Here is a 27,964-nt window from a genome sequence, read left to right as displayed (position 1 = left end):
CACAGAGACTGTGCAAGGTCAGGGAAGAGGAGCACCAAGTGATATTGGTTACACCGCACTGGTCTAACCACACTTGGCTTCAGAGTTGATACTCTGGAAAGCGACTCCCCCTGAACCATTCCCCTGAGAGAGGACCTGCTCTCTCAGAGATTCCAATCTTCCTCACCTGAGTAAAACGGCCCCCCCTGTTGGCGCTCAAGGGGGTAGGGGACCTCCGAGCATTCTCTGTGTCCCCGGATTGCCTTAAATTCGGCCCTGGTAACTCTCATGTTATCCTGAGACCCAGGCCCGGATACGTGCCCAAAGTTCCCACTACTCCCTTTCGGAACCAAGTGGTGAACTTGCAGGCGCTCCCTATCGGGGAGGAAGACTCAACCCCATCCGTGTTGTGTCCTGGACTGCACGCAGAGCTTCAGTAGCTCTGGACAGCTCCTTGTCTGTATTGGAGGACAGCAGAAGGGGAAGGCTGTCTCCAAGCAGAGGCTGGCGCACTGGGTCGTGGATGCCGTTACGAGGGCATTCCGATCTCTGAATCTCCCATGCCCACTGAAGGCTTACTCCACACGGGGTATAGCCTCCTGGGCACTGGCCAGAAGCGCCTCTCTAGCAGACATCTGTAGAGCTGCGGGTTGGGCTACGCCCAAACACCTTCGCAAGGGTTAACAACCTTCGCGTAAACCCGGTGTCAGCCCACGTCCTGCGTGGCGATATGTAGGACTGGCATCCGGGGGGGCGTATGCCTGCAAAAGCACCTTCCCACCCTCCAAGAGATTAGGTTAGTGTGCTATCTACCTCTCTTCTTACCCAAACACATGGTTAAGAAACTGGTACCTCACCAACCTTCCTTCTTACCCAGACACTGGTTAAGAACAGGCATTTCATCCATCACTAAGCAAGCACCCCCCCGGAGGTTGGCTGGGCAGAGCAGCCTTCCCCCTTAGGCCGGGATACCATATGAACTATCAGAGATAGCTCTAACCGGACCTAGTGCTATCGGACGCAGTAACAACCCCCCCGTGGGCTGTTCCGTCTGATATATCCTCATGGCAACGGTTCCCACACATGGTAACCCATGAGTTTCCCGGTTGGGCCTCCCCCTCGCGGTTAACTACCCAGTCCGCACATCCATGCGTTTTCCTCCAAGGACGAGACCATACCTATAGCCACCATTCCCTCCCCGCGGGTAGGAGGTGGCCTCTGATTAATTCTCTGATTAAGAGTTGCGCTCACCCGGTGTAAACCCGAGCCGGACGGCCTCTCTCCAGTAGAGAGTTAAGGCCCCCTCCGTGAAAGGTTACCGGTCTGGGCTGTACCCATCTTTCACAAGAAAGCTCTGGGTTACAGTTTCGCGAAATCTTCGAGCTGACACGCCTGGGCCTGTTACCATCGCTTCGCTAGAGATTGAGACGCGATACTGGTTGTGTCGTTTTCCATAGGTAACCCCATCTGTCGTTCTCGACACAACGTCGAGAGATTGACAGAAAGGGAACGTCTCGGTTATGTCTGTAACCTCAGTTCCCTGATGGAGGGAATGAGACGTTGTGTCCCTTATGCCACAACACGTATCGTCCTCTGCTGCAGTCGTGAGAAGCTTTCAGGCTCTTCAGAACAATAGGTAAATTTCATTAGCCAAATTTCATTGGCCTCTTCTATAGTAGTCAGAGTTGATAGGTTCTCAAGGGCGAACCCCGTCTGTCAGCTTGACACAACATCTCGTTCCCTCCATCAGGGAACTGAGGTTACATACGTAACCAAGATGTTATCATTTTGTAAACTTTGAAAATCTTCTCAAATAGAGAATACTAAAGGATAAAGAACAAACAAATAATGAATAAGAGTTCTTCTTTTAATATGTATGATTGTAAAATAATGCATTTAATGATTTTCAAATCATTTTTATTTGAATACACTAACTACAACCCATAGGCTGAACACAGTTTCATAGCCACACAGTTTACGAAGTTACAAACAAGCGTCTCATTTGCGTTTTGGGTTAAAGATCGAGTTTCTTAATGTGACAACTAATAAACAACAGACTAATGAAAATGCGGGAGATTTTCTCAATATGCGACGTGCGCGGAACAAGGGGAGAAAATGCTGTGCGGTGTAACGGGACGGGTTGTCACCCTATGTCTAACATAATATTATTTTATAGTTACTTACTCATTACTTATTGTTATTATACATAAAATATGAACTATTACTACAGATGGTCGAATTTCATGAAACTGATTCGAGTGCTGATGGATGTGCCTCTTTTAGTAGGCCACCTGAAGACGATGGCTCCTCTGACTTCGGCACTTCTCGGCCCTCCTCCGCTGGCCTCCCTGGGTTGTCTTTTGTCGATATTAATCAACGTTTCATTTCGACCAATAAGAATATCCTAAATTTAAGCCTGAAAAACAATCTGCGTGCATACGAAACTGTTTTGCGTGTCGCTGTAAATGGACTCGTTGCGCCTAACCTAATGTGGTTGCTATATTGTTAATGTGACGTAACCATGATCGAGGGGTGGAAATTCCTAAGGCTGGTGGCTTTTTATTTGCCTCCTTTTATTTTTAACTTAACTCTTAACTCTTTAACTTAACTTAATTTTTATATATTGTTACACTTATTGATTACATATGCTATTTAAAAAAATAATATGAAGAAATCATATTGCAACCCCGCCCTCGCAGCATTGTGACCCCAACTTTGGGAACCCCTACTCTAGGCGAGTGCCAAGTAGTTGCGTTCCCTCAAGTGTCTGTCACTGCGTTGTATAAATTCACAGAATCTAAATCACTGTTTTCCATTGTTTCTCTATTGCTGTTGCCATTGGGACAAGAGTCAAACACACGAATGGGCACCACAACCCTGAACTGTATTCTGGTGGGTGTGGGGTGGCGTATGGGAGCAGGTTCGGTTGCTTTGTCTCGTCGCATAGGAGCAGCGAGCCCCTCTATTAGGTGTATAATGCTATTAATGGGTACTGTAATATAGTGCAATACGAATGTATATGACCCAGGGAGCTAGCACGTGTCGGCATTCTATCACTAGACCGCAGCTAGACTGCGACAGCATACTGTGCCAACTTGGCATACTGAGCCAAATTGAAGTTAAACTCCCCCAGGACTTACCTTGGACACCCCAGATCAACTGTCACTTTATAGATGCACCCTGATGGGATGAAAACGGAGCTCAGATTCATCTATGCAACTCAACTCAACTCAACTCAACTTTATTTATATAGCGCTTTTTACAATTTTCATTGTTACAAAGCAGCTGTACATGAGACACATTTAATACAAGTATGAATTCTAAAGCAGCCCCCCCGGCCAGGCAGATAGTGCAAAACAATATGCAAACGGTGGTGAGGAACCCAAAACTCCCATCGAGAAAAAAAACCTCAGGGGAACCCAGGCCCAACCAGGGGATTCCAGTTCCCCTCTGGCAAAAGCTGCTGCCTCTGCACAAGCTCATCAGTGCTTGCACAACAAGGCTTAATAAAAATATAAAAATTAAAGATTATCATTAACAATCTAATAGCATTTGAAATGTTGTAGAAAAAAACAAAGTTGTCGCGTCCTTTATCCAGCTCTATCCTCTTAGCACTTGTCAGGTCACCGCTTCCCATTCTCAGCTCTGCCATCAGGTCTGGGCATGAACTGCATCCTGCGGTAACCTTGGAACAAAGAGACAAGACTGGCTGAGAGTAGAGTACTGTTCTGCACTCTTTGATGCAACAAGTACATCATTTGTTGTTGGATGTGTTCCTGGTTCCGGTTGATCTAAATAATGCAGCCTAAATCCTCTGAGGATTAATATTATGGAGATGTAGTGTATGCAAGATTAAAAAGATGAGTCTTTAGTCTAGATTTAAACTGACAGAGTGTGTCTGCCTCCCGGACCGTGCAGGGAAGAATATTCCAAAGTTTAGGCGCTAGATAAGAAAAGGATCTACCACCTGCACTTGATTTTGAAATTCTAGGTATTACCAACTGACAGGACCCCTTAGAGCGTAATGTACGTGGTGGTCTGTAATACAATAGAAGTTCATTCAAATACTGCGGCGCTAGACCATGTAGGGCTTTATAGGTAATAAGCAAGATCTTAAAGTTAATGCGATGCTTTATAGGTAACCAGTGCAAGGTTGACAGAACCGGGGTTATATGCTCATACTTTTTTGTACGTGTAAGAACTCGAGCTGCCGCGTTTTGAACCAGTTGCAGTTTTTGTAATAGGCCCGCAGGGCAACCACCTAGAAGTGCATTACAGTAATCTAGTCTTGATGTCATGAATGCATGAATTAATTTCTCTGCATCTGACAGTGACAGCATATGACGTAATTTAGATATATTCTTAAGATGGAAAAATGCAATTTTACAGGTGTTTGCGACATGGCTTTCAAATGAGAGAGTACTGTCAAATACAACGCCAAGATTCTTAGCTGATGACGAGGATTTTATGGAGCAACCGTCAATCGTTAAGCAGTATTCTTGGTTGTTACGCATAGCAGTTTTCGGTCCAGTAAGTAACACTTCTGTTTTGTCCGAGTTTAGTAGTAAAAAATTGTTACTCATCCACATTTTTAAGTCAACTATGCAATCCTTTATTCGATGAAACTGCTGGGTTTCATGAGGCATCGAGGAAATATAAAGTTGAGTATCATCAGCATAACAGTGAAAGCTAATTCCGTGTCGCTTTATTATATCTCCTAGAGGTAGCATGTATAATGCGAAGAGCAGGGGTCCCAAGACTGAGCCCTGTGGTACACCGTACTGGACTTGTGATTTGCGGGACACCTCATTGTTTATTGCTACAAATTGAAAACGGTCGGATAAATAAGACTTAAACCATTTCAATGCTATTCCGTTAATGCCGACGTAATTTTCGAGTCTATGTAGAAGTATGCTGTGGTCAATGGTGTCAAATGCAGCACTGAGGTCTAGCAGCACCAATAACGAAATACAGCCACGGTCAGACGCTAAAAGCAGATCATTTGTAACTCTGATCAAAGCAGTCTCTGTACTGTGACATGCTCGAAATCCAGACTGGAATTCATCATTAATGTCATTCCTTTGGAGGAAGGAGCATAATTGAGTTGAAACTACTTTTTCCAGAACTTTAGATATAAAAGGTAAATTCGATATAGGCCTGTAATTCCCTAGTTCTTTGGGGTCGAGTTTGGTTTTTTTTAAAAGAGGCCTTATAACAGCCACCTTAAATGCTTTAGGCACATGTCCTAATGTCAGAGATGAGTTAATAATACTAAGAAGAGGATCTATAATTTCGGGGAGCATTTCTTTCAGTAGTTTTGTAGGTATAGGGTCTAGCATGCATGTTGATGATTTAGATGATTTAATGATTTTAGACAGTTCATCGTGATCTACTGTAGAAAATAATTGCAATTTCTCCTTAGGGGTGCTGTAGTTAGTTTGTTCAGCGGATTTCACTACAGGTTGCATTGTTATAATTTTTTCTCTTATATCTTGGATTTTACTTGTGAAGTAGTTCATAAATTCATCACTGTTATGCTGATAATCAGAATCTGACGTCGATGACGACTTATTTTTTGTTAATTTAGCCACGGTGTTAAATAAGAACCTAGGGTTGTGATGGTTTTCCTCTATTAGTGTTGAAAAGTAGGCGGATCTAGACGTTTTTATTGCATTCCTGTAATTTCGAGTACTATCCTTCCATGCTATACGAAATACCTCTAAATTCGTTTTCTTAAAGTTGCGCTCCATTTTACGGGATGCTTTTTTTAGAGTCTGAGTGTGTTCATTATACCACGGTGTTGGGCTGCTATTTTTAATTTTCTTTAAACGCAGAGGAGCAACTGTGTCTAATATTTCCGAGAAAGTAGAGTTAAAATGTTCAATAGTAGTGTCAAAATCGTCAACGTTATTACTCATGCTGGATATTTTAGACAATTCAGGCAGATTATCGAGAAACGCATCTTTGGTAGTTGAAGTAATCGTTCTACCATATTTGTAACAAGGAGTTTGATTTGCAGCCGTAGGCCATTGAAGCAAACATAATATCAGATAATGATCCGAAATATCTTCACTCTGCTGAACGATTTTAACATCGTCCACATTTATACCATAAGAAAGTATTAAATCTAAAGTATGATTACGAAGGTGAGTGGGTCCTGACACATGTTGACTAACGCCCATGGAGTTAAGAGTGTCTTTGAAAGCCAGTCCCAAGGCATCTGTATCATTGTCTACATGGATATTAAAGTCACCGACGACAAGGACTCTATCTGCGGCCAGTACTAGTTCTGATAAGAACCCACCAAAATCTTTAATAAAATCTGTGTGGTGCCCTGGAGGCCTATATACAATAGCTAGAATAAATTTTAAAAATGTTTTGTCCTTAGTATTAGGTGTCGATACGTGAAGTACCATGACTTCGAAAGAACTGTACTTAAAATTAGACTTCTGAGAGGTAATAAAAGAATTCTTGTAAAGTGCAGCGACACCTCCCCCTCTACCTTTTAGACGAGGCTCGTGTTTATAGTAATAATCATGGGGAACGGATTCATTTAGAGTAATAAAATCATCTGGCTTTAGCCATGTTTCTGTCAAACAAAGCATGTCTATTTTATGATCGATTATCAAATCGTTAACAAAAAGTGCTTTATTTGAGAGAGATCTAATATTAAGCAATCCGAGTCGTAACAGCTGATTATCTGTATTTTGTTCATGTTTGATTTGTTTAACGTTTATTAAATTACTTTCAAGAGGTTTACGCAATATCTTATGTTTGCTAATCCGGGGGACAGACACAGTCTCTATTTTATGTTGTTTGTAAGAAGGGATTATTACATGTTGTATATTTTGTGTATTCTGTAACGCGAGACGGCAAGCAGACAGTTGGTTAAGCCATTCTGTCTCCTTCCTGACCTGGGCCCTAGGTAGTCAGACTTTAGCATTATTAAGACTGTGTGCCAAATTTCTAGAGAGGAGGGAAACCCCATCCCAGGAGGGATGGAGACCATCTCGTTTCAACAGGTCAGGTCTGCCCTCAAAACTCTTCCAGTTATTTATAAAATCTATATTATTCTGCAGGCACCACTCAGACAACCAGCCATTTAGTGATGATAATCTGCTATAAATCTCATCACCACGGTAAGCAGTAAGGGGGCCAGAGAATATTACAGTGTCTGACATCGTTTTTGCGAGCTCACACACCTCTTTAATATTATCTTTAGTGATCTCCGATTGACGGAGTCTAACATCATTTGTGCCGACATGAATAACAGTCTTACTGTATTTACGATTAGCCTTAGCCAGCACATTTAAGTTTGACTTGATGTCAGGCGCTCTGGCTCCCGGTAAACATTTGACTATTGTGGCTGGTGTCTCTATGTTAACGTTCCGGACAATAGAATCACCGATCACTAGGGCACTTTCAGCAGGTTTCTCAGTCGGTGCGTCACTGAGCGGGGCAAACCTGTTCGAGACTTTAATCGGAACGGTTGAGTGATGTTTTGTCCTGCGACTATGCCGTCTCACCGTCACAAAGTTTCCCAGCTGCAGGGGATTTTCAACCGGAACCGAGCTGTGTGCGCTAACATTGCTCGCATCCGAAGTGTTTTCTACGGTTCTTACACTCTTACTATCCTCAAATAAAGATTGGATGCGAGACTCTAATTCTAAAATCTTCTCCGTCAGCCTAACTACTTCCCTGCATTTATCACATGTAAAACCCTATGCAGAGCATCAGCGCCAAAGCATAACCCATATAAAGAAAATCACTCTGCACACCTCTGTATATTATTTAAGTGGTTGTTGTAGGTGCATCATAGGTGAAATGAACATACATGACAACATGTGAAGGGCAGTGGATCAGGGGATGTTGTATGGCCAGAATGCAAACTGCACCCACATATAATTCATTAAAGTCTTTATTGGTCAGGCACTTTATTTTATTTAGTAAGTATTGTAATGACACAGGGGCTTGCATCCAGAATAAATGTTTATCTTAACGTAATACCCGTCTGTGTCTGTACACTGTGCCAATTCATTTTGAATTTATAAACACATGCAAATACATATATATATACTGTCTATTTAGGAAATATTTATATTAACCAATAATTGAAATTAAATATAAACGTTTTTTTTTATTTGTATTATATATTTTTCTGAAATAAATGCATGCATGTGTATGTGTTCATAAATACAACATGAATATTCACAGAACACAGACATATATTATGTAAAGACAAACTTTTATTCTGGATGGCGATTAATCGTTTGACAGCCCTAATTTAAACCTTTGTGTTCCTTGTTATCTGTATGAACTGTTAGTTTTATGTTGAGTCTTGTGGGTATCCTATGTTCTTGTTTGTTTGTATTCTGTCCTGTTCACTCAACAATTTGAATATATTGAGATCTTTAACCTTGCCAGCATTAGGACTTATTCGACCCTTATGTCCAATGTGGAATAAAAAGCAATTTTAAATGAACAATAACTGAAAATCATGTGATAACTTACCTGGTGGCAAGTGTTTTATTTTAATTATAAAAAATTTCTCTCTCAGTAAAAGCAGTACTGGTTACCAAAATGCAAAATCAACAAAGACATCAAATGACCTTTTTCATGGTAAAGTAATAACAGAAGTATCTTTAAAATTACAAGCTAAAAATTGGAGTCGATGTTAAAATGTTTGCACTTGTCTGTACTTAGGCTCCTGCAATGAAAGAATGGAGGAAACATGGACGTTGGATAATATTAATTTGCTGAAGTTCTCCTATCAGGTGTCACAAGGAATGGACTTCCTTGCCTCTAAAAATGTAACTTCCCTTTCTGTCGGTCTCTCAACGTCGTGTCAAACCGACAGATGAGGTTCGCCCTTGAGAACCTATCAACTCTGACTACTTTAGAAGAGGCCAATGAAATTTGGCAAATGAAATTTGCATGCCGGTCTCTGCCCCCGGATATCTGGTATAAATGGAAGATGGTGTGCAGCATTCATTTACCTTTTGTTCTTCAAAGCCATCGCTCATGAGTACATCCAGTTTAAAAATTAAACTTAAAAGCAACTGCCGGATCTACGACGTGAAGCAGCGGATCATCCCTATCCTGCAGTGACCCACCCCTGGGTGTCTTGGCGGCTCCAGAGGTGTTCAGAGATATTTCCAAAAAGTCCTTTCATGGGCTGAGCACTTCTGAAGCGCGGCATGTCCCGCTGTTCTCTTGGGTGCGGCACCCTCATCGAGGAGCGGGACCGACACGATAGCTGCATCAGGTGCACTGCGGGCAGATGGTAATTCAGACGTTGTGATCACAGGTGGCTGTCTTCCTTCGGGAACCAGCCACAACTTCGTTTGCTATCCGGGCTGTGACGAAGGCCCCGCTGTCCGCTAAGGCTAGCACTGTTGGTGATATGGGGAACCCACCTCACTCATCTGACCGTTCCCCAACCGACGGTGGCAAACCACATATTCGGAAACGATGCGTGACAATGATGAGATGTCGCTCGCAGCATCTTCGGAGGGAGACTTGTTAGCATCCAACACTGAAGACTCCGAGCTCCCCCTCTAGGGGGGTCGAGCTCAGGAGGAATCAGACGTCCAGATGTCGACCATGCTAGCCCAGGCAGCCACGACCATTGGGTTTCAGTGTACCCAACTGCCTCCTCCCCAGCGCTCGCGGCTGGATACGTGGTTCCTGGGGTCTGAGCGCATTAACATGCTGCGCCCACCCCCGGTGCCATTCTTCCCGGAGATGCATGAGGTGCTGTGTAAGATTTGGAGCGCCCCGCTTACGGCACGCTCCAGTCAGACCAGCTCTAGCTCCCTAACTTCCCTTCGATGGTGGGGCAGCCAAAGGCTACGTCGATGTCCCCCAGGTGGAAAGTGCAGTCGCTAAGCAGTTCTCGATGGTGAAGAAGAAGACAGAGGCTATTAGACATTTTCTACCTCACCGCGACTCGGCCGCCTAGAGGCCTCTGAGATCTCGTCCGATGTCTGCTTCCCAGCAGCCCAGGCCCTCTTCGACATCGACTCCTGTTCCTGTGCCCACAGCCAATGCTGCACCCCGGAAGAGGAGGTCGAGGGGGAAACCTCCACCCAGTCAGCAACCTTCTCCGAAGAAGCGTCCCTGACGGGAAGACCCCAGGGAGAACAACATTGAGTCCGACCATCACAGCCACGCCTCTGATCGGTCGGTACGGGACGGGACGGTACATACAAAAAAAAAAAAAAGAGTTTTGTTCTCCTCGGGTGACCCTCGCAGCCACTCTCAAACTCCACTGGACAATATTTGGCAACCCGACCACCCGTCTTGGCTAGAACAGACATTGCAGCCGTCATCAGTCTGCAGAGCCAATCTTTTCTCCGGGGTCCTCCCTGCGAGGTGAGGTTTGCTCCGCCAGCCGACGAACCACCCCCCGTGGGAATGGTGAAGCATACTGTCTCCATGGTCCCCCCTCTCTCAGTCCCTTTGAGCTTGGCAAGAGCTGCCCACACTGTGTCGGTGGCTACTGAGGACAGTCCGTCTTGGCTACTCGATCCCGTTTGCAAGAAACCCTCCCGTACTTCGGGCAGAGGTAACCAGCCTTCTGGCGAAACAGGCCATCGAGCTCATCCCTCAAGCCAAGATGTTCAGCGGATTTTACAGCCTGTACTTCATAGTTCCCAAGAAAAGACGTAGGGTTGTGCCCCATGTAAACATCCATCAGGTGTCAGGACTGGTTCAATCGACCAGAAGGACGCTTTCATTCATGTCTCTATTCACCCTTGTCAACGACCGTTCCTACAGTTCACTTTCGAGGGGCGGGCATATCAGAACAGAGTCCTTTCTTTCCGTCTGTCCCTGTGTCCACGGGTGTTCCCGAAGATCGTGGAAGCCGCTCTTTCTCCCCTCAGGGAGTAATGTGTGCGGGTTCTGAACTACCTCAACAATTGACTTATCTCAGAACACTCGCAAGATCTGTTGTGTACACAAAGGGACCTTGTGCTCCGGCACCTAGATCGATAGGGACTTCAGGTAACCCGAGAAAAGAGCAAGCTCTCCCTGTTGCCGAGCCTCCTCTTTCTCTGTATGGAACTCAACTCTGTCACCATGACAGCGCGACTGTACGCAGTACGCGCCCAGTCGGTGTTGAACTGCCTGAAACACTTCAGGCAGCCAGCGGTCCCCCTGAAACAATTTCAGAGGCTCCTGGGACAGATGGCGTCCTCGATGGGGTTAATCCCCCTCTGGTTGATGCACATGTGACCTCTCCAACACTGACTACATAGTCGAGTTCCAATGAGAAGGTGATAACCGGCAGCAGGCGTATGGCACATCCCGGGCAACCTGAACCAGACAGCCGATGCGTTCTCTCGTCAGTGTACGCCTCGCAAACAGGGGCTAACCCCCCCCCGCTGTCCAGCTCATTTGGATGCTGTTCGGGCAGGCCCAGGTAGACCTGTTCGCCTCCCACGACACCACCCATTGCCCGCTTTGGTACTCCCTGTCCAAGGCTCCTCTCGTCACAGATGCCCTTTCGTACAGCTGAAAGCGGGACAAGCGGAAGTACGCTTTCCCCCCAGTGAGCCTCATTGAACAGACACTGTGCAAGCTCAGGGAAGAGGAGCACCAAGTGCTACTAGCTGCGCCATATTGGCCCAACCGGACTTGGTTCTCGGAGCTAATACTCTTGACAACGACTCCCCCCTGGCCCATTCCCCTAAGAGAGGACCTGCTCTTTCAGGGGAAGGGCACGTTCTGGCATCCCAGGCCAGACCTCTGGAACCTCCATGTCTGGTTTCTGGATGGGACGAGGAAATCCTGAGTAGGCTACCCCCTCTGTGGTGGAGACCATTACCCAGGGTAGGGCTCCATGTAGTAGGCGCCTGTACGCCTATAAATTGCGCCTCTTCTCGCCCTGGTGTCTCTCTTGACAAGAAGACCCACGGAGGTGCTCGATCGGGATCGTGTTGTCCATCTTACAAGAGAGACTGGAGACTAACATCTCCCCCTCCACACTGAGAGTTTATGTAGCTGCTATCGGCACTCGTCACAACGCAGTTGATGGAAAGTCTCTAGGGCAGCACGACCTGATCAGGTTCCTAAGGGGCGCGAGAAGAAGGAATCTGCCTCGTCTCCGCTCCATACCCTCTTGGGACCATAATGTGGTTCAAGCCCCTCAGAGGTTCGAGCCCCCCTTCGAGCCCCTCAGAGGTTTTGATCTTCCTCTCCTCTCTAGTAAGACGGCGCTCTTGACTGCGCTCGCTTCTTTCAAGAGGGTAGGGGACCTGCAAGCATTCCCCGGATTGCCTTGAATTTGGGCCTGGCAACTCTCACGTTAAACTGGCCCAGATACTTGCCCAAAGTTCCGACTACTCCCTTTCGGGAAAAAGTGGTGAACTTGAAGGCGCTCCTCCTTGGGGAGGAAGCTCCAACCCTGTGCATGTTGTGTCCAGTACGGGCACTGCGCCTCTACTTAGACCGCACGCATAGCTTCAGGAGCTCTGATCAGCTCTTTGTCTGTTTCGGAGGACAGCAGACGGGGAGGGCTGTCTCCAAACAGAGACTGATGCACTGGATCGTGGATGGCGTCATGACGAAATACCGATCACAAGATCTACCGTGCCCATTGGCATTGCGGGCTCACTCCACACAGGGTATAGCCACCTCCTGGGCACTGGCTAGAGAAGCCATTCTCGCAGACATTTGCAGAACTGTGGGTTGGGCTACGCCCAACACCTTCGCAAGGTTTTACAACCTTTGCGTAAACTGGTGTCAGTCCACATCCAGCATGGCAACATATAGGACTTGCATATGCCTGCGAAAGCACATGCCCACCCTCCAGCAGGTTAGGTCAGTGTGCTATCTGTCTCCCTTCTTCCCCACCACGTGGCAAAGGACATGCATCCCATCCATCACTAAGCAAGCACCCCCTGGGGGTCGGCTGGGCAGAGCAGCCTTCCCCCTTAAGCCGGGAGAACATATGAACTATCACAGATAGCTCTAACCAGATCTAGTGCTACCGGAGGTCTGTAACACCCCATCCGTGGGCTGTTCCATCTGATGTATCCTCATGAATTGTTCCCACCCCTGGTCACCCATGACCTCCCCCAGGTCGACCTCCACCTCGCGGTTAACTACTCAGTCCACATGTCCCATGCAATCTCCCAAAACGGCGAGACCATGTCTATATCCACTATTTTCCTACCCTCTGGTAGGAAGTGGCCTCTGCAGCATCTCTAATTAAGGAAGTTGCGCTCACCCGGTGATATCCGATCCGGACAGCCTCTCGCTAGTAGAGAGATAAGGTCTACGTCCGTGAAAGGTTAACGGTCAGGGCATACCGATCTTTCTCCAAGAAAGCGCTGGGATCCCCGACCATCACACTGGAAGGTAACATTTTCGCGAAAGCCTCGTGCTGACATGCCCAGGCCTGTTACCGTCGCTTCGCTAGGGATTGTGACACGATACAACGTTGTGGCGTTTTCCATGGGAACCCCATCTGTCGGTTCGCCAAAACACATATTTTTCTTTGCTGCAGTCGTGAGAGGCTCTTCAGAACAGAAGGTAAATGAATGCTGCACGCCGTCTTCCTTTTATACCGGATATCCGGGGGCAGAGACCGGCATGCAAATTTCATTAGCCAAATTTCATTGGCCTCTTGTGAAGTAGTCAGAGTTGATAGGTTCTCAAGGGCGATCCCCATCTGTCGGTTCGACACAACGTCTCGTTCCCTCCATCAGGGAACTGAGGTTACAGACATAACAGAGACTATTTCTTAGTTATTTGTAGACTGTTTATTACATAGAGGTATACGTTGTCATTGTGGAAAAAATTTAGTATTCCTTTTGAGATTCCATGCAACCACAGAGGACATCAAATCAGCTAGAGTAATCAGATCACACTTGTAATTGCTAGTTGTTTATTTAAAACCTACCATGCTTCCATTACAGTTGTACCTTTTAGCCTTGCACAAAGTCATAGTTTTAAAACATGCAGTTATTGTGTCTAGGGTCTAAGCTTAGAGTCCAGGATGTTTCCAGATCATAGTCACATGCCTGTCCACTGAAGGTATTCCACATAATTGTACGGAAAGACAAATTTCAATCAGTTATGAAGCCAGACATATATTTCTTTCTCATGCTTGCATAACACTTAAAGCAATAATAATTGTTGGAGTGTTCCCTTGAATGAATGGGGACAGGGCTGTAAAGTATCTTAAAAACGTTCTATCTAAGTTTTATTATATATTATTAACAATATCTCAAATGAAATACTGCACAATACCATTGATGTGCAGCTTTAGGTTTGAAATCACAAATGTTTGCCAGTCCTTCCAAAAATTAAACCTATAATGACTAATTTATTTTACATGCTGTTTGAACATATGTGTTTGCAGTGTGTACAAGAACACCATATAATGGTACAACTATAATGGTCTCAACCCTAAATGAGAAACAGTGTTTCAAAAATGCTTTTGTTGTGGTGTTCCTGGTAAGTGCTTGGTCTATAATGCACTATAATGAATTTGTTTATGATTAGTGTATTCACAGAGATTTGGCTGCAAGGAACATTCTTATAACAGATTGCAAAGTAGTCAAGATCTGTGATTTTGGTCTGGCACGAGACATCATGAATGACTTAAATTATGTGGTAAAGGGGAACGTAAGTACTGAGAATATGTTTTGTTTGAATTATAAAAGTACATTTATAAAAGTATGAATGGAACCACTTGTTGGTGAACAATGTTCATTGAATAAATCAGCCAGTGACTAGTTAGAACTCAAATCAAATAAAAAAGCCCCCATTACTATGGATTGGTCAGACAGGCAGTTAATAATTGTATGAAATTGCTATTTCAAGTGTTTTGTGTTTAGAAAGTATTTTTCAATAATTTGTTTTATTGATGTTTTCAGGCACGACTCCCTGTAAAATGGATGTCACCTGAAAGTATTTTTGAATGTGTTTACACCGTGCAAAGTGATGTGTGGTCATATGGCATTCTTTTGTGGGAGATCTTTTCCCTAGGCAAGTTCAAATACTTGTTGAAACCTATTAGAAATGGATGTCAATGATTATAATTAAGATAATTCCACAAATATGGAAATACATTTTTACTACAGTGTTTTTTATTATCTTTTTTAGGTATGACTCCTTATCCAAATGTTGTAATTGATGCACATTTCTACAAGATGATTAAAGAGGGTTATCACATGTCACAACCAGATTTTGCACATCCCGAAATGTAAGTTTAGAAACTGTAAGTTTTGAGGAAAATAAAGTAATACATTAATAGCAAGTGACTCAGGTTTGACCTCCTATAGGTACACAATTATGAAAATGTGCTGGACCCTGAACCCAACTCTGCGTCCGACCTTTGGCAACATCAGTGAGCAAATTGCAACGTTACTGTCAAAGGAACTCAATCAGGTGATTCGTCTCACAACTGAAGCCACTTTTTCTGATTTTAAATAATCAAGGGTTATACAAGTATAAATTAGTTATTCATATATATTCTTTTTGGAATCCAAGTGAACAGCTAACCCACACACACACACATATAAACATACACATACTGTATATACACATTTAATGTGTGTGTGTGTGTGTGTGTGTGTGTGTTAAGGGGTTGAAAGGTGTTATGCCCCATGGCTCAAAAAAGACATAACAAAAACAGTTTCTTAACAGAAAAGAATTATACACAAACAAACATAGTAATGTTGTATGTGTAAGACAACAAAATAAAACAAAACCCTAACGAAGCCAAGTCCAAAGTAAAACCCGCTCTGGCCAGTTTCCATTCTGCTTTTTAAAAGACAAAACGGGAAATTAACAGCAGTAGTCCTCCATGATCCCCTCCCGGAACAATGGGTGAATCCAAAATCGCATACTTTCATAATATAGGCCTATATTTGGCAAAAAGCAGTAACTAGACACAGTCCCCGCCTGCGTTTTGCTTGGACTGCCGCGAAAACTACACCCACCTCCCCCAAAACATTGTCGGTCGTTCGTGATGCATGTGTATCATGTCTAGAACCTGTGTTCTACGTTGTGAAACCAGTGGCGGAGCTAGAGTTTTTCACATGGGGTGGCCAAGGCAACTTCAGGGGATCCATAGACCATGATAGAAAGTCAGTGTGTAATAGTGATGGGAGGATGGCGGTTAAATCCGCGGGTGCTGCGGATGATTCGCGGGTCGGGTGGGTCGGGTAATAAAAAAATACATTCTGATTAATTGCGGGTGGGTCGCGGGTGGATGATATCATATACAAATATTTTTTAAATGCATTTTTAATCAGGCGCTAATTTGCAGTAATTTAAAAGAAATGCACACGTGGCGGCGGTAGAGGACGGTCTATTTCTTAAAGCAGAAATGGAGGCAAAACAGATCCGAGAGAAATTTAAAAAGGGAAAATTCAAAACAAAACAAAAGGTAGGAAAGAAAAGTACCGTGTGGGAGCGTTTTACAAGGATGAATCAAGTGCTGGGTATGTAATATTCATCGACTGTGAGCCCATGTATGTATATGAAAGCCAGACTGGTACCTCTTATATGGTACATCATGTGTGTGCTAAATCGAAAGATTAGATTTAAGCATTTACAGACAAAGACACTGCTAGAAAATGTACTGAGTAATTAAAGTGACGATCGGATCCGGGTCGGGTGCGGATATCTATATCAGAGAAAAGTATATGTGTGGGCGGGCGGATGATTTATTTGAAGCAGTGGATGTGGGTGACATTTAAGCTTATCTGCGCATCTCTAGGTGTAACCCTAACCTGGCATCAATAGAGAAATAATAATTTACCTAACCTGGTGTTTGTAACGTGATTTGGCTTAAAAAAAAATATTCACATACCATGAATTGTCAGATCTGTATCTCGTAACACACCACTAGATTCGTTACATGGCTGGCCGTACTATGGGGTAACTTAGCTGTATTTTATTAGCCCTTTATGATTTGAGTATCACGACCAGATAAATAGCTTGAGAATTTCAAAGTTAGCTAAACATTAAAACACTGGTGGTGGCTGTAGCTGACGTTAGCCTACATTAAGTAAACAGGAAAATAGTGTAATGTATTGGCACTGCACTGTTTATGTGTATATAACTAGCACAAATGTAAAGTTAAACAAAATGTTTAGGCTAAATCGGGAACCGATCTCTCTTATCTGATCAACCCGTCTGGCGCCAACATTCGTGTTTACTCATACAGCGACTTCACTTTAAAAATGATGCCTTGTTTCACTTTAAAAACAAAATCCCGATGCCTTGTCTGAAAACTAACCTGATATGCGAATTGTCATTAGTCTTCTCTTACTCGCATCACTTTCGTCCTTGATTCATTTGAAAGCTGCGCACGGCACCGGTCGCTTTTTCAGCAAGTGGTGAAATGAGATGTCAATCATCATTAAACTGCCCAATAAAATGTGAGGTGGACACACCCTCTGTGTCCTCCGCCTCTGCTCCGCCTCTGTGTGAAACTAAGTGCATCTTATTTAAACTACCAAAGGAAGACTTTCTGAGGCAACAATGAATACAATTCATTTTCAAATGACACTAAAGGAGTATAACACCAGGGTTTACTGTGCGCGCATCATTTCACTGAAGATTGCTACAATAATCTTGGCGCGTTTGCAGAATGTGTTTAAAGACTATCCTTGAAACAGGGGAAAATACCAACCTTATTTGGACCTGTTAGCTCCACTGAATCACAGCCTGTAAGTGTGACTATTTATTTTTGTCTGAACTTCAAGATATATTTGTGTACCTTATGTCTGTGTTTAGCTAATGCATTTAACGCTAAGGTTAACATGTACCGTTATTTCCGGGGTATTACATTTTGTTTATTTAGCTATAAACTCGGCTAAATTAAGTGTTCAATCTATTATCGTCCGTCTATTATCTACTATCGTCTTTGGATGTTTTTTCATCAGACTAGGGCTCAAACTGGTAAGGTAAAATCCACGCCATCTCTATCTATACACTATACATAATATATAACCTGTAACCCGTTATCCAGCAATGATGGTAGGCGTTCCATTTGCGTCACATGATGAACGCTTTAACAAGTTCAAGGAATTGGAAGGAGGCGGTCATCGGCGAACGTTTAACAACTTTTAATAAAAAATAAACAAACCACAAAAAGAAAGTAAAATGACGGCAGCTCCTGCACGGTCGACTGCCGGCCACACAAACATAATAAACCATAACATAAAATCTAGGCCTGGTTCTCTCTCTTCGTACTCTCCAGTCGCTCGTCCTTTTATGCTTCCGATCTCCTCCAAAGAGATGCGATACCCGTGCAACACAGCTGACACTCTTTATCATCACTCGCGTCAATCCCTCAGGGCTCTCCTCCCACCTTGCTCGTTACAAACGCGTTTGACCAATCACAGCAAGACTACACCATCTGACCATTCACATGACACTAGGCAAGCAGATAGGAGGATGAATCGCGGAACAAATCATTTGAGAGTCAGTCACGAAGTAAGGTAAGAACAAGTACCTATTATTATGACATACTAGTGTTTTTACACCTTCTGTACACTCTAAAAAAAGGCTGGGTTAAAACAACCCCATTTGGGTTATTTTGGTAAACCAACGCTGGGTCAAATATGGACAAACCCAGCGTTGGGTTATTTTAAAGTGTAGGTAACTTATGTTTTTTTAGGCCCTACTTTGGGTAATCGAGTGTCCAACAACACGTTTATCTACATACAATGTGTAAAAACACTTTAATCTCGTAATTATATGCAGTTATTTGTACCTTACTTCTTGAGTGACTCTCAAATGATTCGTTCCGCGATTCACCCGTCTAGGCCCCTCCTACCCGGTAACCTCGTGTCATGTGATTGGTCAGATGGTTTAGTCTGTTGTGATTGGTCAAACGCGTTCATGATTTGTCGCAAAGTGAACGCCTACCATCATTACAGGATTACGGTTTAAATGTGTTTGGATCTCTTTATATATATATATGTGTAGATAGAGATGGCGGCGATTTACCTTACCAGTTTGAGCCCGAGTCTGACGAGGAAGAAGACTCTAATCCTCCACAAACTCCACCACGACTGGAGCAGGATGATAGTCAGTGTCAAGTGACAACTCTTGTCATAAAAACTCTCAGTGTGACAACATGCATGTTGTGTTTTGCTTATCAATGAAGTAAATTATTAATTTTCTTAAAATACGTTAGTAATACTATTATTTCGTCTAATTGTGCGTTGTCATGGTACATAGAACATTTCAAAAAGTCGACGTTATGAAAAATGATTGTAGTTTCACCCAAATATATCTATATAGGTGCACGTGCGGCAAATGCGGCAAACTGCAAAGCGAGGATGAAAATATTTGCTGCCAGGAAGTGCGACAGGTTGTTTACAAATGATTATGAATCAATTTGTTATGAAAAATATTTTCTATCGTTTGTTGCCATCACAACAAAAAAAATTCATAAAACATTCAATTAAAGTCATAAACGTTTAAAGTATTTGGAGAATTAATTCATCCTTCTGCAGATCCCAGTATGAAAAAGAACATTTGCAATTCTCTTGTAACAGTATTATACATGTACTAGTTGACACAGCATACAGTGTACCGTGTTCGTATCTTCAGATGTTATTACAATACAGATAGTACTCGACTTTGTTCTTGAAACAAATACTTTGAGAATTCATGGATTGAACAATTAAATCAGCCGAGTAAATAGTAAGATAAATGTTGTGTTTGTACTGTTTAACACAATAAAGAACAGACACCAACTAACTGTCTTACTTTTTTACTCCACAAATTGCAATGACCACCACGAGGTGTGGCCAACCAAAACCGTACAAAGAGTTACTCTCTTAGAATGAACATACATAACAAACCCAGAGTTTCCCAACACTCCATACACCACAACTCCTCCCCTCTAGATAAGAAGTCAATTAACAAAGAAATTGTTTTCAGAGCAGATACAACTTGTTTACAACAAAATATCTTTAGTAACGCATTTCAATAATGTCCCGCTTAATTAAATATATATATATATATATATATATATATACATTAAATTCTTTCTAGTCAGGTCTTATAAATCAAGTCGATGTGGAGGATTCCTCAAACGTGTAGGATAACGTCCTTGAACACAGGATGAAGTAGGGGTCTGTGGTGTTTCACTGACTGGTTTAACACCCTCTTGTGGCGCAGTGGTATCATTACCATTGGTAACAGGCACAGCAGGTGGAAGGGGCACATTCTCCACATGTTCCTGAGAAGCATTTGATTTCTTCAGCTGATCGATGTGTTGTCTCCAAGTGGTGTCTGGAGCAACCTCGACTGTATAAGAAAGCGGTCCAGTGCGTTCTTTAACCTTTGCAGGCATCCACTTGTGAACACCTCTGTAATCTCTAGCGAGCACACACTCTCCGATTCCCAACTCACGTGTTGTCTGTCCTCCTGTTGATTGTTTCAGTTGGTTGTCCTCTACAGTTCTTTTCAAGTTAGGTTTCACCAAATCCAGCCTGGAACGTAGAGGTCTTCCCATGAACAGCATGGCAGGTGTTCGATTAGTAGTGATGTGTACTGCGTTTCTGTACGCAAACAAGAAGTTGTGCAGCTTCTGGCTTAGTGAGATCCTCTCATTCGTCATGGCTCGCAGTGCATTTTTCAAACTTTGCACGAATCGTTCGGCCAACCCATTTGTGGCGGGGTGGTATGGCGCTGATGTTATGTGCTTGATGCCGTTGTTCCTCAAAAACATCTGGAATTCCTCAGCCACAAACTGGGGCCCATTGTCACTCACCAACTGCTGTGGAACCCCGGTCCTTGCAAACAGATCTCTCAGTACTGCAATGGTTTGACTAGCCGTTGTAGTGGTCATATCAAAAACCTCTGGCCACTTAGAGCATGCATCGACAATGACCAGAAACATACGTCCCACAAACGGCCCTGCAAAGTCAACGTGTATCCGTTGCCATGGTGATGTAGGCCATTCCCAAGGATGCAACGGAGCAGACTTTGGCATCTTTTGAACGTGCTGACATCCTGAACAACACATGACAAGTTGTTCTATTTGCTGATCAATTCCCGGCCACCAGACGAAACTCCGTGCAAGCGACTTCATCTTTACCACCCCTAAATGGCCAGTATGCACTTCTTCCAACACTCGAGTGCGCAATTTTGGTGGTACCACGACTCTTAACCCCCACATGATGCATCCTCCGTCCAGAGATAGTTCATCCCGCCGCTGATAGAACTGTGGAAATCTATCTTTTTGTTCTACACTCCAGCCGGTTTGAGTGGCTGTGTAGACCTGTGACAAGGTAGGGTCTCTTCTGGTTTCTCTCTGGATCATTTCAGCTGTGACAGGAGAATTCTCAAGCTGCTCTAGAGTAAAAACGTCCTGGGCTGTGCTTTCCATTGTTGACTCTAGGCCGTGACCATTTAAAGGTAAACGTGACAGTCCATCTGCATTTGCATGTTTGAGCGTTCTTTTGAACTCGATTTGATATCTGTGTCCTCCCAGAAACAGTGCCCATCTCTGCATTCGTGCAGCAGCTGTCAGTGGTACTCCTTTCTGAGGACTGAAAATGGAAAGCAGAGGCTGATGGTCCGTAACCAAGGTAAATTCCTTTCCATACAAATACTGATTAAATCGCTTCACGCCCCAGACCAGGCTTAAAGCTTCTCTGTCTATCTGTGCATAATTTGTCTCTGCAGCACTTAGGGAGCGCGAAGCAAAGGCTATGGGGCGTTCCGTTCCATCACTCATCACATGCGACAACACCGCACCGATTCCATATGGTGATGGATCACAGGCTAGCTTCACGGGTTTGTGCGGGTCAAAATGGGTCAACACTGTGTCTGACATCACCAGTTTCTTAGCCTCCTGAAATGTTCGTTCATACTGCTTTGTCCACATCCATTTCTTTCCTGTTCGTAGTAATGCATGGAGAGGGTGAAGAACGTTGGCAAGGTTTGGCAGGAACCGGTTGTAATAATTAACGAATCCCAGAAAGGACCGCAGCTGTGAGACGTCTTTTGGTTGCGGTGCCTCTGCAACAGCTTTTAGTTTGTCAAGACATTTGTGTAGTCCATTTGCATCGATCTCGTGTCCACAGTATGTGATGGTGCTCTTGAAAAACTCACACTTATCACGTCTTGCCCGTAGTCCATACTCCTCTAGTCTTTTCAGGACACGTGTCAGATTTTCTAGATGACTGCAGTCGTTCTCTCCTGTGACTATAATGTCATCAAGGTAGCATTGTGTCCCTGGGCATCCTTGAAGTACCTGCTCCATTGCTCTTTGCCATAGCGCTGGGGCTGAGGCGATGCCGAAAACCAGCCTATTGTAGCGATACAGTCCTTTATGGGTGTTTATTGTTAGGTACACTTTCGAGTCCTCTTCTATTTCCATCTGCAAGTATGCTTCTGCCAGATCTATTTTGCTGAAAAACTGCCCTCCTGAAAGGTTAGCAAAAATATCCTCAATTCTTGGGAGTGGATATTGTTCTGCTTGCAGCACAGGGTTGATGGAGACTTTAAAATCCCCGCATAGCCTTACCGTCCCGTCCTTTTTAGCAACTGGAACGACTGGGGTTGCCCAGGGGCTCCAATCGACCTTGGAAAGGATTCCTTCAGCCTCCAGCCTATCTAGCTCAATTTCGACTTTCTGGCGGATAGCATAAGGAACTGGACGTGCCTTGTGAAACTTAGGAACTGCCGACTCCTCAAGAGTTATTTTTCCTTTAATGTGTTTCAGGGTTCCAATACCTGGTTGAAACACAGTTGTAGCTTTACCCAGCACTTCCTTCAGTTGTTTCTGTGTACGCTGTACCACCGTGTTGGATACTTGTAGGCTTTTAATGGATTCCCAGTCCAACTTCAGCTTCCTCAGCCAATCTCGTCCCCAGAGTGCTGGTCCTTCTGTCTGCACTATGTACAAATCAAGCTCGACCTGTTGGTGGTTGTATTTTACCGTCACAGGCATCACTCCGAGGGGAACTATGGGCTCTCCTGTATATGTTTTTAGTTTGACAGGTGATGGGTGTAATTTGACTCTCTTGAAATGTCTTTCACACTCCCCCTGCGACATCACTGATACAGCTGAGCCTGTGTCTAACTCCATTCTGACAGTTTTCCCATTAACTTGTGGAGTTAGCCAAATTGCCTCTGTCGATTTATTTTTCAGGTTGTAAATATCCAAATTTGCCAATCCTGTATTGCTTTCATCATCCGACTGTGGAGCAACAACATGCAACTCTTTGTAGGTCTTTCTTGAAGCCTTGTTCTGTCTGTCTCTTTCATTAACTGACATATCTGAACGACATGCTCTTTGTATGTGTCCCACTTTGTTGCATTTCCTGCATGTTTCCGTTTTAAATCTGCAATGATTTGCTTTATGTCCCTCACCTCCACATCGGTAACACAATTCGATATTTAGCGTTGTCCTTTTTGATTTGTACACAGTAGCTACCTTATTCACTGACATCTGCACTCCTGATCGCAGCTCCACTGCGTCTCTTGCGGCTGTTTCCATAGCGACCGCAATTTCAACGGCCCGCTTAAAGGTGAGATCCGCCTCCGTTAGCAATCTTTTCTGGGTGCTCTCGTTTACAATGCCACAAACCAATCGGTCTCTCAGCGCATCATTCAGTCCATCTCCGAACTGACAGTGTTCTGACAACTTTTTCAGTTCAGCCACGTAAGCTGCAATGTACTCCCCCTCGTTCTGGTTCCGCTTATGGAATCTGAAGCGTTCCGCTATGAGTAGAGGCTTCGGAGCTAAATGTTCCTGCATTACCTTCACAATGCCAACAAAACTGAGTTCCGCCGGCTTCACGGGGGCAGCGAGACTTCTAAGCAAGGCATAAGCTTTTCCTCCGATTGAACTCAATAATACTGACACACGTTTATCGACGGCTATATCATTAGCGGCGAAATACTGCTCGATCCGTTCACAGTACAATCTCCAATCATCCGTGGCACTGTCAAATGACTCAATTATTCCAATGTATCCAGCCATCGTGTCGACAACGTATCCGTAAATCCTTAAATCCTCGTCGCCAATTGTTGTGTTTGTACTGTTTAACACAATAAAGAACAGACACCAACTAACTGTCTTACTTTTTTACTCCACAAATTGCAATGACCACCACGAGGTGTGGCCAACCAAAACCGTACAAAGAGTTACTCTCTTAGAATGAACATACATAACAAACCCAGGGTTTCCCAGCACTCCATACACCACAATAAACAAACTGTAACACCCCAGAAATAACGCTACATGCTAATGTTAGCATAATATGCATTCGCTAAACACAGACATAAGGTACGAAAATTAAGTTAAGACAAAAATCAAAAGTCACACTTACAGGTTGGGACTCGGTGGAGCTAAAAGGTCCACATAGAGTTGGTATTGCCCCTCTCTCAAGGTAGTTGTTTCACATATCCCGCACTGAACGCGCCAAGATTATCAAAGCAATCATCTGTGAAATGACGCGCACACAGTACAACCCTTGTGTACTGTGTCCTTCGGTATTCTTTGAAAAATGAATTGTAACCAATTTATCCTCAGACGTTCTTCCTTTGGTAGCTGAAATAAGACGGGCTTAGTTTCACACCGTAGAACACAGACTCTAGACATGATACACACACATCACGAACGAGCGACAGTATTTGGGGGAGGAGACATACGTTTTCCCGGCAGTCTCGTCAACACGTTTATGTATAGTGACGTAGATATGCATCCACGGCTCGTTTGTGTGATTCAGAGTCGACTCTCATTTTTATAAGCAAATAACTTAGTTATTTATTCGCCTTCGAACTTGGCAGACAGCTTACTTTCAAACACGGCAATATAACAGACTGCATGAAACGTCATTTTCATGATCTCATGTTACGTACTCTTTAACCCAGCCAGTTCGGTTAAATCTTTGACCCAACATGCTGGGTTGTTTTATTTAAATCAACTATTACATTGCTGGTTTAAAGCAAACCCAAAACGTTTGAAACTAATCAAATTAAAATCACAGAATTACTGGAGGCATCAGTACGAATCAAAATTGAAGCTTTATTAAGGATCGAAATGCAAGACAAAAGGAATTCATAAAAACTTGCGATATTTTAATGCTCAATTACCAATAAAACGGCATATCAAACACTTTGATTTAATTTATGTTTATACATATCTAAAAAAAAATTACATTAGTTTCGAGTAAACAGTAAACAGAAATAGTTCAACAACTTTCCACTTAAAAAAAACATAACTTTTTAAAAAAATGCAGTTGACAAATAGGCACAGGAGTATATGCTTTAGGGCAATTCCAGCATTATGGATGTGACAAAAACACTCACAGAGAAGGTATTTGTTACCAATATACTGAACCATTTGTTTTTATTTTACTAAACCCTTGTTGATAGAACTGCACTAATATGATAAAATGTCAGTCTATGCACAAGCATTCTATTTTAAATAAAGGAAATAAACAAGCGTTATGGATGTGAAAAAGGTACATTTTGAGTTTTGAGATCGTATAGAGCGTGATGGGTTGTAATGTGATAAAAGCTCAGCTAAGTAAGTATAGGGGCTAAACCATTTAAAGCTTTGTAAGTAATTAAAATAATTCTAAAATCAATACGATACTTAATGGGTAGCCAGTGAAGCGATGATAAAACTGGGATTATGTGATCACATTTTCTTGACCTGGTGAGAACTCTGGCAGCTGCATTCTGAACTAACTGTAGTTTGTTTATTGATGAAACCGGACAACCACTAAGTAGAGCATTACAATAGTCAAGTTTTGAGGTCACAAATGCATGAATAAGCTTTTCTGCGTCAGCAACACATAATATGTTTCATAATTTGGCAACATTTCTAAGGTGGAAGAAGGCTGTTTTTGTGATATTTGAGATGTGATTTTTAAATGACATGTTGCCGTGTAATATAATGCCTAGGTCTTTAACAGTATTTGTTGGAGTAACAGCGCAGCCTTCAATTTGCAGGCTGTAATCGGAGTAGGGCTGCAACTAACGATTATTTTAACAATCGATTAATCTTTCGATAATTTTTTCGATTAATCGATGAATCGGATAAAAACCAAAACCAAGAAAAGCATTCATTTCCAACCCTTTATTCAAAAACAGAACTAAAATCTTTAGAAAGTGCACACACATGTTGCTCCTTGAACATCCCTGAGCTATTATAATAATAATAAAATCAAATAAAAATGGACTAACACAAAAATATACACATGTATGCTTTACATCTGCCAAATATATAGACTTTTTTTTAAATAAAAGTGCCACCTGAGCTGCCAGAACAATAAATAATTTATAAAAAATAAAGAACAATACAAATCAGAAAATTTAACAGGATATGTTTGAATGTCAGAACTTGTTCTCTACACTACACTGCAGACCCACACACTCGCAGATGCACACACTCACAAACTCTCACACTGACAAACACACACACACACACACACTCTCTCAAGTTCACTTGAAGCTTATTCATTAAATTATTACCATCATTGTAGTAAGTGCAAGGTTCATTTATACACCACATTTTAACAAAGCTTAAGATGACCAAGTGCTATAAAAGAACTTTAAAATTAAATTAAAAAGTACAACACACACAAATATATTTTCAATAGTAACCTATTTGGGACAAAGCACTATAAAGAATATACACTGCAAAAATTGCTTTTCTAACTCAGTAGTTTGTCCTGTTGTCAGTCCAAATATAAAAAAAAATCTTATATCAAGAGACATGTACTAGACACATGAAAAAGAATAAGAAATTATGTCTTGTTTTCTGTAAAAACACCTAAAATTAGGTGATTGTTTGCTTAAAACAAGCAAAATTATCTGCCAATGGGGTACGAAAAATAATCTAAATGAGATATAATTTCAAACAGAAGCTTTAAGCATCACTTAATTTTCTTGTCTAGTAATCTTGATTTAAGATTTTTTAGATATTTGGACTGGAAATTAGACAAAATTACTAAGTAAATTTTGCAGTGTAGCTATACACAACAACAGATTGATAAATGAATGGTCCAAAAAAGGCGAGTGAATAAAAACGTGTCTTTATTCTTGCAATGCAAAGTGCAAAGTAACAATACCACCCCTGTTTTACTACTGTTATTAACGAGGTAACGCTAACTTGTCATGCTTCTCAAGCTGGATAACGAGTAAACAACAGCACCAGGGACATTACGTTCTTCACTTCAAAACGGAACAAAAGTAGGATTCTGTAGTGACTTAACCTGCTGTTGAACTCCTCATCAAAGACTCCAACATATTTGCTTTTCAGGTGCTGGATCATTGCCGTGGTGCCTCCGTGCCATATCGCTTTTGCATATTTTGCAGTTAACACAGTTTTTCTGTTTATTTAGTGTGAAATGCGCCCACACCTTTGATGATTTGGGTCGCGCAGATTTCTCTGCCTCAGCCATGTATATTTCCTCTACCTCCGCTCGTTTTTTTATTTTTGCTCCGCCCTGTCTATGAGACGCCGAAGTATGCTAGCATCAGTGCGCGAGAGAGACCGAGTGTGTTCACACCGCTCCGCGCTCAAATATGTGTTTTTTTAAATAATCAAACGTCTCCGCGTCGCGCGACACAACGAATCAATTTTTATCGATTGAATCGATTCGTTGATGCAGCCCTAAATTGGAGATATTCTGTTTACGTTTTTTGTTGCTAGAAGTAATATTTCCGTTTGCTAGAGTTTAAAAGAAGGAAATTACTAGTCATCCAATGTTTTATGTCCACGATGCACTCTGCCAGTTTGGATAGTTTGAAGGAATCAAATGGTCTGGTCAAAGTGAAATACAGACTGTGTATTTAAGACTGTGAAATACAGTCTTAAAAAAATATATCATAAACGTTTACACAACTGTGATAAAGTGAGGTATGTAACTTTTGAGCCAAAGAATCAAACAATGGGTTCTGTGTTTAAGATAACTTTATTCACGTTTATTCACATTCCATTGCAACTCATGTTTGTTGGTCTTAGCCGGTTGTGCCT

The 27,964-nt window shown here is 42.8% G+C and overlaps 1 protein-coding gene across 5 annotated transcripts in view; it reads left to right on the top strand.

The window, feature by feature from the left end:
* Nucleotides 1–27,964, top strand: part of csf1rb (colony stimulating factor 1 receptor, b) — a 113,700-nt gene that overhangs the window by 53,665 nt on the left and 32,071 nt on the right. For 2 of the 5 annotated variants that reach the window (XM_056730296.1, XM_056730295.1), the window contains exons 15-20: nucleotides 8,537–8,598; nucleotides 8,683–8,789; nucleotides 14,494–14,616; nucleotides 14,868–14,979; nucleotides 15,097–15,196; nucleotides 15,276–15,381. In XM_056730296.1, the coding sequence (XP_056586274.1) occupies nucleotides 8,537–8,598; nucleotides 8,683–8,789; nucleotides 14,494–14,616; nucleotides 14,868–14,979; nucleotides 15,097–15,196; nucleotides 15,276–15,381 (610 nt within the window). Of the gene's footprint in view, nucleotides 1–8,536; nucleotides 8,599–8,682; nucleotides 8,790–14,493; nucleotides 14,617–14,867; nucleotides 14,980–15,096; nucleotides 15,197–15,275; nucleotides 15,382–27,964 lie in introns of those variants that run through there. The other 3 variants (XM_056730297.1, XR_008904629.1, XR_008904628.1) reach the window with 3 other exon arrangements.

The sequence above is a fragment of the Triplophysa dalaica genome, chromosome 19, assembly GCF_015846415.1.
Source record: "Triplophysa dalaica isolate WHDGS20190420 chromosome 19, ASM1584641v1, whole genome shotgun sequence".
Taxonomy (NCBI): domain Eukaryota; kingdom Metazoa; phylum Chordata; class Actinopteri; order Cypriniformes; family Nemacheilidae; genus Triplophysa; species Triplophysa dalaica.
Note: the sequence above shows the minus strand (reverse complement) of the source record. Positions and strands in the feature narration are given on the sequence as shown.